Genomic DNA, 15963 nt, shown 5'->3' with positions numbered 1-15963 from the left:
CCAGCAAAGCAGTCTCTTCCCCTTTTCAAGGCCACACATAGCCTGGACATGCACTGGGGCTTGGTCTCACTGGTTCTCTAGCGTTTCATTTATTCCCTGCATCTGCAAGTTAAAAGCATTTGCTAGGCAGAGTATGGGAGTGCACCCTGCAATCCCAACATTCAGAGGCTGAGGCAGGAAAAATGGGAGTTCAAGCTAGCCTGGGCTGCCTCAAAAAAACCCCAAACCAATAAACGGCATGGTGGGGAACACCTGCAATCCCAGCCCTTGGAAGGTGGGGGCAGGAGGATTAGAAATTCAAGGCCAGCCCCAACTAACCATTAGCTGGAAGCCAGTTTGGGCTACTTGAGGGAGTTGGGTGGGGGACGATTGGGAGGTACAACAAAAACAAAAAACCAACAACGACAAAGAGTACCTGCCGCTAGGGGGCTGTGAGAAGTGTCTATGGTTTGGCTAATGGGGTACCTGGCGACAAGAGCCCTGACATCCTACAAGGCTACAGTTAATACTAAGCTGGGGGAGGGCGATGCACAACCTCCAAGAGACCACCTTGCAGCCAATGCAGAAGGACCCCCAAGCGCTTTCCCCATCAGAGCAGCGAATTACCAGACCAGAAGCAGGTCTCACTCTGCCCAGTAAACTGGTCTTCCGACCCCAGTGTCCCTGGCCAGAGCGGGCACCCAGACGCGGACACCTGGCGCGGAGCCAGCCCGAGACCCCACGTGGACACCCGGTCCTTGGCCATGGCGCGCACCCGCGCCGCGGGGACACTCCCACGTGGACACTCGCACAGACACGCTGTCCGCACCACACAGCCCGCTGTCCCACCCTACCTCCCGCTGGGCTCGCCGCGCCCCGGACCCCGCGCGTACAGGTCGGCACCCGCCACCGGAAGTGCCCTCGGGGTCCCCGCAGCACAACCACCGCCATCGCCGCCATCATCGGGGGACCTCTGGCGGCCGGGGCTGCCCGCCGCGCTGCCTGAGCGGCTTCTGCGCCTAGCCAGACCCGGCGGGTGGCCTGTGAGCGGTGAGTGCTGTTCCCTACGCAGGGACATGGGTCAGGGTTAGGGTGGAGCGCAGATAGCCGATTGCACTTGGGTGGAGCGGCCTCGGAACTCGAGGTGCGGATCGGATCGTGCACTTGGCATACTGGGGCCAGGTTGAAGGAGCTGACTTTTGGCGGGGGTTCCCTAGACCTGGTACGGGGTCTGACCTAGACCCCGGGGCGGGGGGGGGGGGACGCCGGATGGGACTGGGGAATGTGACACTTGTGGTCGCGGCTGGCGGGTGGGGTGGTGGTGATGTCTTTGGACCGAGGCAGGTCTCCAGACATCATGCAGGGGTGGGGGTGGGAGCGGGAGTGGATGTGGGTTTGAAGAGCTGTGCTGGAATGGGGAAACTGAAGATGTGGATGGTAGTCCTTTGGTGGGCCTGGTCCATCGCGAGAGGGTCCTACCTATTTTGGGGGATCAGAACCTTAGAGCCAGAGTTGCCAGGTCCACGGGATGGCCAGTAGAGCCCGAAACTGTTCAACAGTCTCCCCAACACGTGCCCTCTTGGGGGCCTTTAGGATGCCCCTGGGGCCTTTCCTTGCAAGATAATGGCTACCCCATCCGGGGCTCAAGAGCACCCCAGAGCTGGGTTTAGGTGTATAGTGGAGCCTCATCCAGGAAATGTTAGAGAAGAAGGAAGTCACACAGGCTTTTCTTGCTGACAAAGCAGCCCTTCCAGTTTCTTCCAGCCAAGATCTTTGGGGGTCCTTGGCTCTCCAGGCCTTAGAGGTACAGTGGAAGCTGTCATGAGTACTTGTAACTTCTTTTTAGAGATCTGGGTGGGGTATAGCCCAAGATGTGGACAGCTTGTCTCAGAAAATCAGTACTATCCTAGTAAATGCCAAGATGAGGGACAAATTTTACTTAAGTACTGTTGATGGAAAAAAAAACTGAGCCCATTCCCATTTGGGCAAAAGTGACACCAAGTGTTAGTAGTTCAGAGGGAGAACAAGAGAATGCAGAGGTCAGGGAAGGGAGCAATTTCTAAAATTAGAGTGGAAGCCGGGTGTGGTGGCCCAACCCTTTAATCCCAACACTTGGGAGACAGAGGCAGGCAACTTGGAGGCCAGCCTGGTCTACATAGCAAGTTCCAGGTCAGCAGGTCAGGTGTGGCTACAGGGAGACCCTGTCTCAAAAAAGTTAAAAAAAAAAAAAAAAAATCAGAGAGGGAAGGATGTGGAGGACCCACCATGGATTTGCTGCTGACTTATGAACAGAATGCCCATAGAAGCTGGTGACTGGGGCCCTGGCTTTAGCTGCAGTACATTAACAGCCATCTGGAGTTTTCTCAAAAAGCAGGCACTTAGGGGGTTGGGAGGGTGGCTAAAGTCACCCTAGGGATGCAGCCTTGAGCTCTTAGAGACTGTTAGTGGGTAAGTCATTAGAAGGAGCTTGACCAAGTGTGGCCAAACCTTGTTCAAGGAGAGTACACAACTAAGGAGGAGGGGCATTCTTTCACCTGAACAGTAGAAGTCTGTTCTGTTCCATGACCTTTTCCTCACAAAGACTAGCAGAACTAAGACTAAGATGTTGGTAGAGTGTGTTTGATTTTTTGAAAATAAAAGGAAAGATAGAGGAGTAGGAGACAAGAAACCAAAGCCAGACCTGCAACAGGCAAGGAATATATCTTCCTTTATTCAAAGAAGATACAGTGAAAGGTAGAGACTGTTCCACGGAACCAAGCAGCTACAACTAGACAAAAAGAAGGAGGCGGGGGTTATACCAGGGTTGTGGGACACAGCTGCATTTAGTGGGGAATTGAGTTAGTGCCCAGGCTTGGTGATCATGGAGTGATTGAGGGTCTCCTTCTCAGGATTATTTCCCCAGAAACTGGCAGGAATGTTATCTATGGCTTTAGAGGAAAGGTGGGCTCCACAAACACTTTCTCTCAGGCTTGGGAGTGACCAACTGATAAGGGGTGAGCAGAGCCAGGCTTGAGCAATGCCAGGCCGCCAATTAAGGGCCAGTTAGACACTTTAAGGGATTTATGGCTTTCCCTAATGAGGCTCGTGGCTCTTCTGCAATTCACACATTCTATCAGAGTGCTTGCCTGTTATGCATGAGGCCCTGGGTTCAAACCCTAGCACTGCATAAAACTAGGCATGGTGGCATAGGCCTGTGTTTCCAGCACCAGAAAGGTAGAGGCAGGAAGATGAGAAGTTCAGTGTCATCCTCACATACATAGCAAGTTTGTCTCAAAAAAAGGTGTTGGGGGGGGGATGGAGAGATGGAGCAGCAGTTAAGAGCACTGGATGTTTTTGCAAAGGACCCCAGTTCAGTTTCCAGCACCCACATGGCAGCTAACAACTGTCTATAACTCCAGTTCCAGGGGATCTGATGCCCTCTTCTGGCTTCCACAGACATTGTACCCACATGATGCGCTTATATACATACAGGCAAAACATTCATACACATAAAATAAATAAATCAAAAAAACTAAAATAATAAGTTTAATTTGAAATTCCTTATTGAAGTTCCAGCAAAGCAATATTTCAGAGACCTTTGTGGTCAATTACTATTCTTACTGTACTGGTATAAATAATCAGATCAGATCTAATAAAATCAGAATTTTTTTTCCATAGAGCATCACTGAGATTTTTTTTATTTTAGATAGGGTCTCTTAGTGTAGCTTTGCTGACCTGGAGCTTGCTGTGTAGACGAGGCATTTGAACTTGCAACAATCCTCTTGCCTCTGCTTCCTGAGTGCTAGGATGACAGGCAGCCACCACCACATCCATCCTGCCAGGCAAGTTTCTTCAAGAGGGCTTTGTAAGCATTGGCTCTGGGGGCTCTCCCTCCCCTCGTGAGTCATTGGCCACTGATGCATGAACGGGGTCAGGACGGCCAGTGAGCACTGATGGAAGAAAGCCCTTCCAGGGAGGCAGATTTCAGTGATACAACTCCAGACTCAGTGAAACAGCTCCGTTTATTCAGTGGGGGTTAGGGAAAATATAGTATGGAGGCAGCAGCCAAAGCTTCAGCTGATAGGTGCTCATAGTATGCTTTACTTACATGTAGTAGAGGGATCCTATCATCCGACTATGGGGCAATGCCTAATTATCATATAGAAAAAACCTGGGGATAGTTTTTACTCCAGGTAACTATGCCAAAGATCATGTTCCAAATAAGGTCAGGCATCCATGCTTGGCGGCACTTTCCAGGTAAGTCAGGCCGAGAGCAGGAGGCCCCCTGCTGAGAAAGGGAGTCCTTCCATAGCTCCCTTAGAGCTATCCAGACATGGAGGCCTATAACCTTAGCAGCAGGGTCCCCCAACAGGCTCAGTAAACTTAAACTTCGGTCCTTAAAGCTGTCTAGGTCATATCTGTTTCTGTGTAATCATTCTCAAATAGGATGTTCCAGTCAACAACTAATGCCTAAAGTTTCCAACTGTGTCCTGCTATAGGGAGAACAGTTTCTAATCACAGCTGTGAAAGTAACTATTACTATGAAAGGAAGCACTTGGTAAGTTTTGATATTTAGAGGGATCAGGCAGTGAGAAAAAGATAAATGTTTCAATTTTGTTTGACAAAGTATAATTTACTCAATAGTTAGTGAGTCATGGATAGCTAAAGAGAAACCAGTTACTTTTTATATTCAGAAAATAGAACACTAAGGGGCAGCAATATTCTGAACAACAGCCATAAAAAGATTAGTCATTGTTTATCCTTATGCAGTCCCATGTCCTTAAATCCCCCCTTTCCCTCCCTCCCTCCCTCCCTCCCTCCCTCCCTCTCTCTCTCTCTCTCTCTCTCTCTTGACAGGGGTTTTACTTACGTACCCAGCCTGCACCCCTAGAACTCTGTATGTAGACCATGCTGGCCTCCAATATAGAGACCTGCCTATCTCATGTGTATGAGTGTTATGCCTGAATGTAAGTAAGTGTACCCGTGTTGTACAATGCCCGCAGAGGACAGAAGAGGCTGTCAGATCCCCTGGAACTGGAGTTACAGACAGTTGTTAGCTGCCATATGGGTGCTGGGATTTGAACCTGGGTCTTCTGCAAGAACAGTCAGTGTTCCCAACCGCTGAGCCATCTCTCCAGCCCCTTCATTCATTTAAAAAAAATTTTTTTTAAATTATATGTGTATGCATGTATCGCCTGCATGTAAGTAAGTGTACCCCTGTTGTGCAGTGCCCTCGGAGGACAGAAGAGGCTGTTGAATCCCCTAGGACTGGAGTTATGGACAGTTGTTAGCTGCCATGTGGGTGCTGGAATTCAAACTGGGGTCTTCTGCAAGAACAACCAGTGTTCTTAACCACTGAGCCATCTCTATTATTTTTGAGATGAGGTCTCACTGTGTTGCCCAGGTTGGCCTTAAACTCCTGGGCTTGAGTGATCCTCCTGCCTCCCATGTCTCCCAAGTAGCTGAAACTACAGATCTTTACTACACAGGCAATCTTTTTTATTTGTGTGTTTATTGTTATTTCTTGGAGTGCTCAAGAATGAACTCAGGGCCTCCAGCATGCTAAGCATAGACTCTAGTACTGAGCCACACCTCCCCCTGAACCTGATTTTTGTTTTGTTTGATCTTGGCTTAATAGTTTTATGACCCCATGAGTTTTTCAACTAGAGTTCTTAGCCCAGCCCAGTGATATGGCCTCAAAGGAATTTAAGCAGTGCCATCAGAGAAGCCTATCCTCCGAGGCTAGGTGTCATGGTTGTAATCCTTGCACTCAGGAGGCAAAGGCAGGAGGATCACAAGTTCAAGGCCAACCTGGGCCACATGCAAGACACGTCTCCCTTCTCTTCAAAAGAAACAAGTGTTGGAGTAAAATAACTGTGGTGCTTAAAAACTGTACATGAGATGATTAAAGATGTGATGAGCATTCAAAATAATGCAAATGACAAGGAATATTGGTTGTTTTGGTGACACATATTTATTTTATTTTATTATTATTGTGCACGTGTGTGTGTGTGTGTGTGTGTGTGTGTGTGTGTGTATGTGTAGGTTCAGATGACAACATCAGAAGTTGGTGCTCCTTCCACTGTAGGTTCAGATATTGAACTCAGATTGTTGGGCTTTTTTAAGCAAGCCTGCTTTTACCTGCTAAGCCGCAACATTTTAAACGGTAAGTGGAATTGTGTCTGGGGAGATGCCTCAGCAATTAAGAGCACTTGCTACTGTTGCAGAGGACCTGGGTTCCATTCCCAGCACACATGTGGGATGGCTCACAGTCACGTGTAACTCTAATTCCAGGTCTTGGACACCCTCTTCTGGTTTCAGCAAGTATCAGGCACATATGTGGTGCATATATACTCATACACATAATTAAAAAAAAAAAAAGAAGAATGGATGATATCTCCAGGAGATATATAGCTCAGTGGTCTGGTTCTCAGCACCCACATGGCAGCTCACGACTGTCGGTAACTCCAGCTTCAGGGGATCCAACTCCGTCTTCTGGCCTCTGTAGGCACTGCATACACATGGTGCATTTGCATGAATGAAGGCAAAATGCTCATACTCATAAAAATATATAAATAGCCAGGCACATGGTGGTGTATACCTTTAATCCCAGAAGTCAGGAGGCAGAGGTAGAGGCAGATGGATTTCTGTGAGTTTTAGGTCAGCCTGGTCTACAAATCAAGTTCCAGGCCAGTCAGGGCTACATAGTGAGACCGTATCTCAAACAAACAAGCAAATATATATATATATATAAAATTTGGAGAAGATTGTACAGCACTTTTTGTTTGGTCCAGACCAAACAAAACCAAGGACTCTGTACAGCCTTAGCCCTAATTTAGTAACCCATTTAACCAAAATGGTAATAAGATGACTATGGGTTGCATGCAGCTCAATGATACAGCTCCAGCTTAAGCCTGTTGAGGCCTTGGCTCCAGTCCCCAACACTAGGGGAAAAGAGATAGTAACAATGAAAGCTCATAGAAGTATGTGACCATAGAAGATAACATCACTATAAAGTTCCTTAGCTCTTTTTTTTTTTAATATTTTATTATTTTTATTTTGTGTGTATGCGTGTACTGCCTGCATGTAGATAAGTGCACCTGTGTAGTGCAATGCCCTTGGAGGATAGAGAGACTGTCAGATCCCTGGACCTGGAGTTATAGACCGTTGTTAGCTGCCATGTGTGTGCTGGGATTTGAACCTGGGCCTTCTGCAAGAACAGCCAGTGTTCTTAACCGCTGAGCCATCTCTCCAGCCCCAGTCCTTAGCTCTTTTAACAGTGAAAGACTATCATCTTAGGTAATCAAGGATGCAAAAAGGACCCACTTGAAGTGCTGCTGAGAATTATTTTGATAAGATAATAGAATTCTTATTTCCTAGGCAGAATGTTCAAAAAATAAAGAAAAACCCTTCTTAGTAAAAGAAGACCAGGGCTGTGTATATAGCTCAGTTGGTAGAGTGCTTGCTTAGTATGCATGAAGCCCCAGGTTCAGTCCCTAGCATAGCATAAACCAGGTGTGGTGGTGCACACCCATAATCCTAACACTTGGGAGGTGGAAGCAGGAGGATCAGAAGTTCAAGATAATCCTTGGCTATATAACAAGTCTGAAACCAGCCTGGGACCCTGTTCATTCATATATATATATATGTATCTGCATACATATATCTCACACATGTATATATGTGTATATATACATCATATGTGTATGTATATGTCATATACGTATGTGTATGTATATGCATATATATATAAAGAGAGATGACCAATCATCCAGAAAACTTTGTTGCTTTAACAGAGAGAAAAACAAACTCTAGTTTTGCACCTGGACACTATTGATAATAAAGCTTGTTTAAAATACATATAGTAGGGTGTGGTGGCGCACACCTTTTGTCCCAGCACTTGGGAGGCAGAGGCAGGTAAACTCTGAGTTTGAGGCCAGCCAGGGCTACATAGTCTCAAAACAACAGTAACAACAACAATATCTATCTGTCTATGTCTGTCTGTCTCTAATCCTAGTCAGCTTTGCTCCCAAAACATAAAAGTCACTTTTCTGTAGACCATCTGCAACGTCTGTCTTTTCAGATTTTTTTGGGGGAGAGGATCTTTTTGACACGCGGTCTCCCTATAACCCTAGTTGGCATGGAACTTGCTATGTAAATTGCAAACTTGCAACAGCAGATTATTTTTCTTATTTTACTTACAAATATTTTGAATCTGGGCATGGTAGCTCATGCCTGTAACACAGTGCTCAGAAGACTAAGGAGGATCACCATGCGTTTGAAGCCAGTCTGGGCCAAAGTGAGACCCTAATTCAAAAAAACAAAAATAAAAATTAGCCCCTCAAACAAAAAAAAAGAAAAAGAATTTTGTTCCTTCCCTGTATAAAACACTTTCTACATTCTTTGCATACTTTTCATGATCTTATTTTCTTTTTTAATTTTTTAAAATTATTTTTATGTGTATGCGTGTATTGCCTACATGTAGGTAAGTGCACCCATGTTGTGCAATGCCTGCAGAGGTCAGAAGGGACTGTCGGATCCCCTGGGACTAGAGTTACAGACAGTTGTTAGCTGCCATGTGGGTGCTGGGATTTGAATCTGGGTCTTCTGCAGAACACCCAGTGTTCTTAACTGCTGAGCCATCCACATGTCTTATTTTCCTGCCATATTTTATACACAAAAGTTGTTTCCCATTACTCATTTTATTCCTATAGTTTTATTGTCATATATTAATTTTGTACATGATATTGATATAAATATTTGTATTTGTAAATATAGACATGTATTTGTGTGTGTCTGTGTGTCTGTGTGTCTGTGTCTGTGTGTCTATGAGTGTGTGATGCTAGGGATGGAACCCAGGCATGTTATGAATGCTAAGCACGTGCTCTATCATTAAGCTGTGTCCTCAAACCCATATTTTTTAGACATTATTAACATGGATCTTACAAAAAAAACCACTAGGAAATAGGCCAGGTGTGATACTACACGCCTTTAATCCCAGCACTCGGGAGGCAGAGGCAGGTGGATCTCTGTGAGAAAAAGGCCAGCCTGGTCTACATAGTGAATTCCAAGCCAGCTGGAGCTACAGGGAAACCCTGTCTCAAAAAGACAAAAACAAACAAACAAACAAAAAAAAAATCACAAAACCCCCAAAACAAAAAAGATAGAAAACACTAGGAAGTAAACAGTTACAAATTTGTCTGTAGCAGATAGCACATTATATGAATTCACCATCTCATAATCTCTAGGATTACAAGCTCACACCTCATGCCTGGCTTTTTATGTGGATTTTGAGAATCCGACTCAGATCCTCATGCTTGTTCTGTTAGTATATTACTGACTAAGTTATCTTTCCAGCCCCTGATACAATTTTTTAAGGTGGAAAAAAACAGAACATGTTTATTTATAGACTCAAATATTTTTAATCCCTCTATACCATCTAAAAATATGTATCTCGGTACTGGAGAGATGGCTCAGCGGTTAAGAGCACTGGCTGCTCTTGCAGAGGACCCAGATACGATTTCCAGCACCCACATGGCGGCTAACAACCATCTGTAACTCCAGTTCCAGGGGATCCAGTACCCTCTTCTGACTTCTGTGGGAATTACACGACATGGGTACACTTAACACACATGCAGGCAATACACGTATACACATAAAAAATAATAAATAAAATATTTTAAAAATATATGTAGCTCAATGATAAAGGTTTTGCCTAACATACATTGAGTTTTGGTGTTGGTCTCCAGAGAGAAAGGGGGCAGCATTGTTATATTGTGGGATGCTTCACCAGAGATGACCACTCAGACAAAGTTTTGCCAAATGAAAGTCGTTACTGGCCAGGCTACTACACAAGGGTGTTGGGAACCCAAGTATGTAGCCCCAAGTCATCTCTAGGGTAAGCTTTTATACAGAAAAAACCATAACCAGGGGTGAAAAGTTTAAATTCCCAAGCTTACAGGTGGAGAGTCCCCTTAACAATTTTATTTTATTAAGCAACAATTACTAGAGTCAGCCTAAACTTTAACATGGCATAGCTATGGTCAAGAAGGTGCACTCTTACAGTTACATATCTATAATTCCAGTGCCTCAGCAGGAAGATCAGAAAGTCATCCTCAGCTACATAGTGAGTTCAAGACTGGCTCAGACTACATGAGATGCTGTCTCAAAAAAAGGGGGTGAAGGGGTGCTGGGATGATGACTTGGTGGATAAAGTGCTTGCCTTGCAAACATACAGACCTGAATTTAGATCTTCAGAACCCATGTAAAAGCTGGGCACAGTGGTGCACACCTACAACCCCAGTGCTTGGGGGCAGGGGGAGGACAGGCAGATCCCTGGAGCTTCCTGGTCAGTCAGTCTAGCTGGTTCAGTGAGTTCCAGGTTCAGTGACTCTATGTGTCGAAAAATAAATAAAAATAAAAAGGTGGAAAGCAGTAGTGGTGAATACCCAGTGTTAATGTGTGACCACCACATGCACAGCACATATCCATACAAACACATACATATAATATACACTTGTTTTTGGTTTTGGTGCTGAGTATAGAGCCTAGGGCTTCCAACGGGCTAAGCTTACACTACCTGTGAGCTACCTCCCAGCCATCCAAATAATTTTTCTCTTCTAGTTCAGCTTCAAGAGGTTGCTTTGGGGGAATCCCTGATTCCCTTGAGAACCTCCACTAGGGAAAGAGGCCTCAAGTTCTAGATACCATCCAAAGCTGAAGGGCTGGAGTAGTGAGGGCCAGGTCTGGTGGAATGGATGGGGGATAGAAGTTAGAGGTTAGGTTGAAAAGGAGCCTAGCCGGGCATGGTGGCACACAAACATTATCAAGGAAATACATAAGAAAATACAATTTTCCATCCAAACCCCCCACCCAAACCATAGTACATCTGTATGCCTTCCTCCTCATACATAAACAGACATTGTCAATCTTATTATTTACCTTGCCTTTTTGGTCACAAAGTTCTCTCTAGGGGAGTTTTGTTGTATAGCAATTGTGTCCTAGAAATAGTTTCCCTAAGTCTTCCAACCAGAAAGGGGTCTGTTAGCAACAATTACTATTTTGCAGAAGCAAGCCAAGCATAACCTACAGAAGCCATAAATCAGCAGTTAGCAGGAGCACTCTAGGATGCTCTGACCTGTTCCCAAGATAACCAGGGCCCAGCTGGCATGCCCATACCCTGGGCCAACTGCCTGATAATTTCAGAAACTAGAGTCAGCCTAAACTTTAACATGGTGTAGCTATGGTCAAGAAGGTAAACTCTTACAAGAGAGGGAGTACCCAGGAGGGAGGGAGGGAAGGAAGGAAGGAAGGAAGGAAGGAAGGAAGGAAGGAAGGAAGGAAGGAAGGAAGGAAGGAAGGAAGGTTGGTTTATAATGATAAGGGAGGAACCTTAGAGAAGCCAGTTGTAAGGGTGTCAGATCTTAACTTTTCCAATGCCATTGATGCTTCAAGTTATCCTTGTCACATTAGTGTAAGAAAGAAAAGGTTGTTGATTGCAGAGTGGAGTAGGAGCAGTCACAACAGAAAAGCCTCATAAGGAGGCAGGAAGCTTCCAACCTTGAACCCAGAGATCAAGTTGGCACTTGGAACTGTAAACCAGAACATTTTGCCAAGGAGGCACCTTTGGAAAGAACACCAGGAACCACCGACTTCTAGTGAGTAGAGTAGGAGAAACAGTCTGTCTTCACTTTAGCAGTGGATGTTTCTCTAGAGCCTGGAACCTAGGGGGATTTCCCCACCTGATACCCAGTAAGTAGGCCAGCTAGAGGTGGGACATAGCTCTCCAAAACAGTGGGACAGGCCATTCTGAGTCCTAGCTCCATAGGAGCAACACAGCTAGTTAACTGGTAAGGATAGGATAGGCAGGGCATGGTATCACACGCCTATGATGCCAGCACATGAGAAGTAGAGGCAAGAAGATGCGTTCAAGGCTGGGTGGTGGTGCATGCCTTTAATCCCAGGAGGGATTAATACTTGGGAGGCAAAGGCAGGTGGATTTCTATGAGTTTGGGGCTAGCATGATCTACATTAGGCAGTTCCAGGCCAGCTAGGGCTCCAGGAGACCCCGTCTCTACAGGGAGGCCCTGTCTAAAAAAAAAAAAAAAAAAAAAAAAAAAAAAAAAAAAACCAAGACAACAACAACAACAAAAAGATGAGTTCAAGGCTATCCTTAGCCTTAGTTACATAGCTTGTTTGAGGCCAGCCTGGCCTACATGAGACGTTCATGGGAAAAAATAATAGGAAAGTAGAACTCTCTGACTTGGGCAGAATTGGGAAATGGAAATTACTGAAAACATTCCAGAAGGAGAGTTGGTTTCGTGGAAACCCATGTGGGTTTGCTACTGGGGCTTAGGAAATTTACTCTCCTAGGTGGAGGTATAGCTCAGTGGTAGAACTTTCCTAGCATACATGAGATTCTGGGTTCTATCCCCGACCCAGCACTGGAAAAAAAAAAAAGTGAAGTCAGGCCAGGCCAGATGCCCCACAGATCCACTGAGCCTAGGAGACAGGAGTCCTGTCTTTAAGTGCTAGCTGCAGCATATAGAACATTTGTTTGGCAATCTTGAGCTTTCTTAGGCAGGCACTGAAGAGGCCTAGGTTCATCCTGAGGATGTAACCTTGAGCTATTAGGAACTATGTTCAGGTTTGTTCTAGTCTGTTTCTTCCAGAGTGGAGGTCCAGGCCAGAAAGGACTCAAAAGAGCCTAGCTGGAGTCTATGTAGGGAGAAAATCTATTTCAGGGCCACTGGTGTGATAGGGCCCAGAGCTTATAGTGGGTGGGTGGGAGGTAGTCATCCAGCCTTTGAAGAGTAAAGTGAGGTAAAGAGTAAAGTCAGCTTATATACAGTAGGCTGGGCTGGAGTCAGGCTTGGTCAGTGCCTGGGACGGCTGCTAGGGCCCTGTTCACTAACCCATAAGCTACCTGAAACCAGCCTGCCCATTTGTTGGGACTGGTTTGTGGTACAGGGTTCTGATTTGGCCATCATCCCAACAGGGCTGTTCAGTCCTTTTCTTCCCTCCACCCATCCTTTCAGTCCTCTCCCAGTCCTCTTGGTGGGTATCCTGAGGCCTGCCCCCTGCTGGGAAATAAAAAGGTAGTCCTGCTCCTAGCACTGGAGTCTCCCATGAAGCCTGTGCTGGGGCAGGATAAAGAGGCCATTGGACCACAGGTGAGTCTAGCCTTAAGAAGAAAGAGGTGGATGCCCAGCCTTGGGCTCAGGGCACAGTGGAGGGCTCTACTGCAGGCAGGGTGACTCACTAGCACTCTGACCCTGGATCTACAGGTGCAGCCACCAGCTTTTCCTTCTCTGAGCCCAGTCTTCTCATCTGCACTTTGGCATGATGGTGACTACAGCCTCCACAGCTCTTAGCCAAACCCAGCATGCTGAGATCCACCTGCCTCTGCTTCCTAAGTGCTGGGATTAAATGTGTGTACCACCATGCCCGGCAGGGCCTTTATGCTTCCTTAAATGCCCACCAGAGGCTCAGTAGAGGCAAGGGACCAGTCCCTGACTCTACAGATATAAGCAGAGCCAGACTACAGTGGGTGATAGCTTGGCTCCTGATCTTCCTGTGTCCTCACCCCCACCTCCCGGCCTAGACATGAGTCCTGCCTAAGTGTCCCTCATCACTGTGCCTGGTGCTGGTGCTTAGCCCATCCCTGAGAACCTCTACAGTCTCTCTAGGATGATAGGGCCCCAGTCTTAGTGCCCCTTTGTTTTGCAGGGCTAGCCCGCCAGAGCAGGGCTCACCCCAGGTCCAATTTTCACTGCCCAGTTGAGCTAACTCTAGGCAGGGCCTTTTTAGCCTCCTGGAGGACCTGTACTACTTCTGTGTTTCAGTTCTAGTACCTCCTGCCACCTGCCCACTTGTCATTATGCCTGACTTTCTGGGCTCCAGATCTCTGAGGGCAGAGTAGTCTATGGCCAACTTCCAACCATTCTTGGGTGCCATAGCCAGTATCAGTGGTTGAATTCAGTAGTGGCAAAATAGCAAGGACCGTGTTCCCCCCAGTGTGCATATTCTCACTGTGACCAAATACCCGAAGTAATTTGAGGAGAGAAAGATTTATTTAGGCTTACTGTTTAAGAGGGTATAGTCCACTGGGCGTGGTGGCTCACACCACTGGGAAGCAGAGGCAGATGGATCTCTTGAGTTTGAGGCCAGCCTGGTATAGTGAATTCCAGATCATTCAGGGCTACATACAAAGTTTTCTGTCTCAAACCACACAAATCGAAATGCAACTGGGTTGACAATGTAGACTGACCCTCACAGTCTCTGTCTATGCTTCTGAAGGGCCATTGAGTCTTTGACCTGCTGTGCAGAGTGGGGATGTGCAGCTCCTGAAGGTCCTTCTCAGACTGGTTGTGGACTTTTCTGGCTGGCCATCTGAGGTCACCTATGCATAGTGGTCTAGTGCTCTAGACTTTTTTTTTCCCTTTGGCTCCACATCACTCTTCCCTCCTTGACCTTCCTGGACAGGAAGATGTGAGTGAGCAGACCAGCAATACCTGCTGCGCTTGGATACAGGTGTGTGTAGGCAGCACCACACAAAGCAGATTCCGGATCTTTGCAGAGAGTAATAGTTTATGGATTTCTTCCTTTATTTTTCTTTTGGAGATAGGGTCTCACTATGTAGCTCTGGATGGCCGATAGCCTGGCACTCACTATGTAGATCAGACTGACCTCAAACTCATAGATTCATCTGCCTCTGCCTCCTTAGTACTGGAATTAAAGGCATCCACCACCAGGCCCAGATTTTTTTTTTTTCTAAGTATATGTTAATGACACGTAATGTGTAATTGTTGTGCTTTGGGGACCTGGGGAGTGAGAGGGAGGGCAGCCTGTGGAACACAGCAGACCCCTGGGAAAGCCTGTGTCCAGACGCAAATGGATGCAGTAACAGCCTGTCTAGAAGCATTCACACAGAGAAAGTATAGGTGGTGTTTGCAACCACAGCATCTCAACTGCCACTCCTTCTCAAGATAGCAGCTGGAGGCACCAGAGATGGGATGTAGTAGGAGGGTCTGGAGGCTTCTGTTGAGGTAAGTGGCTGCCACATGGAAAAGCTTGGCACTTCTGCAAAGCATGGGAAAGCTCTGCCCTGAGCAGCCTCGGATTATGGCAGCATTGACACCAGCTCTCCACAGCCAAACCACATCTGTGTAATAGGAGGGCATCACTTGCCATCTGCCCCCCACCAACTTGATTGTCTTCTGGGTCTCATTGAGGCTAACTGTAAAATCCTTTGGGGTGTCCTCACAAGTGGACCTCTGTATTCCTGCCCTCCAGCAGCTCCCAGGGCTACTGAGCATGTCCTAGGTGAGGCAGGAGCTGGATTCAGTGCAGTTCCCCACTCCACTCAGGTCCAGGTATTGGGGACAGGCTTTGGTGAAGTTTGCCAGTGTCAGGCTGGATGTACCAAAGCACCTTTGCCACCAAGGAGGGTAGAAATGTTGACTCTGGGTGTCACTGGCCCACCCTTACCCGAGAGTAGCCGAAAGCCTCCACCCTTCTGTCAAGTGCCTTTTTTATTTGTTTTAGGATTAATTTTTTAAAATTTATTTTTATATGTATGAATATTTTGCCTGCATGTATTTAAGTGCACCATATGCACACAATACCTGTGGAAGCCAGAAGAGGGCATGAGATGTCCTGGAACCGAGTTAAGGATGGTTGTGAGCTGCCTTTTGGGTGCTGAGAACTGAATCCGGGTCCTCTGGAAGAGCAGCCATTGCTATTAACCACTGAGCCAGCTCTCTAGCCCCTAAGATTTATTTAAAAATTTTTATTTATGTTTGTGTACATGCCTGGCTTTTTTTTTTTTTTTTTGCCAGAGTCCTATTATGGTGTTTAGGCTGGCTCAAACTCCTGACCTGAAGTGATCCTCCCAAGTTGGGACTGCAAGCACACAGCACCAAGCTCTGCTCAATATGAGGTGCTCTGATTGCCCCCTTTAGATCTTGAAATGTATGAGTGGTGATGAGACTTGCAGGGTTGTGT

At 46.5% G+C, this 15963-nt stretch overlaps 2 protein-coding genes across 11 annotated transcripts in view; one reads left to right on the top strand and one right to left on the bottom strand.

Annotated features, from left to right (window-relative positions):
* Txnrd2 (thioredoxin reductase 2) overlaps positions 1-972 on the bottom strand; it is a 56339-nt gene extending 55367 nt beyond the window's left edge. For 7 of the 10 annotated variants that reach the window (XM_008843024.2, XM_029568296.1, XM_017800587.2 and 4 more), the window contains exon 1: positions 834-972. In XM_008843024.2, the coding sequence (XP_008841246.1) occupies positions 834-942 (109 nt within the window). In that variant the 5' untranslated portion in view covers positions 943-972. The remainder of the gene's footprint in view (positions 1-833) is intronic. The other 3 variants (XM_029568299.1, XM_029568298.1, XM_029568301.1) reach the window with 3 other exon arrangements.
* Positions 900-15963, top strand: part of Comt (catechol-O-methyltransferase) — a 32492-nt gene continuing 17428 nt past the window's right edge. Inside the window, exon 1 of the mRNA XM_008843026.3 lies at positions 900-1029. The gene's annotated coding sequence lies outside the window, so the exon portion shown is untranslated. The remainder of the gene's footprint in view (positions 1030-15963) is intronic.

This window comes from Nannospalax galili, unplaced genomic scaffold (genome assembly GCF_000622305.1).
Source record: "Nannospalax galili isolate Female #2095 unplaced genomic scaffold, S.galili_v1.0 scaffold820, whole genome shotgun sequence".
NCBI lineage: Eukaryota > Metazoa > Chordata > Mammalia > Rodentia > Spalacidae > Nannospalax > Nannospalax galili.
This window is presented reverse-complemented; position numbering and strand designations above follow the sequence as displayed.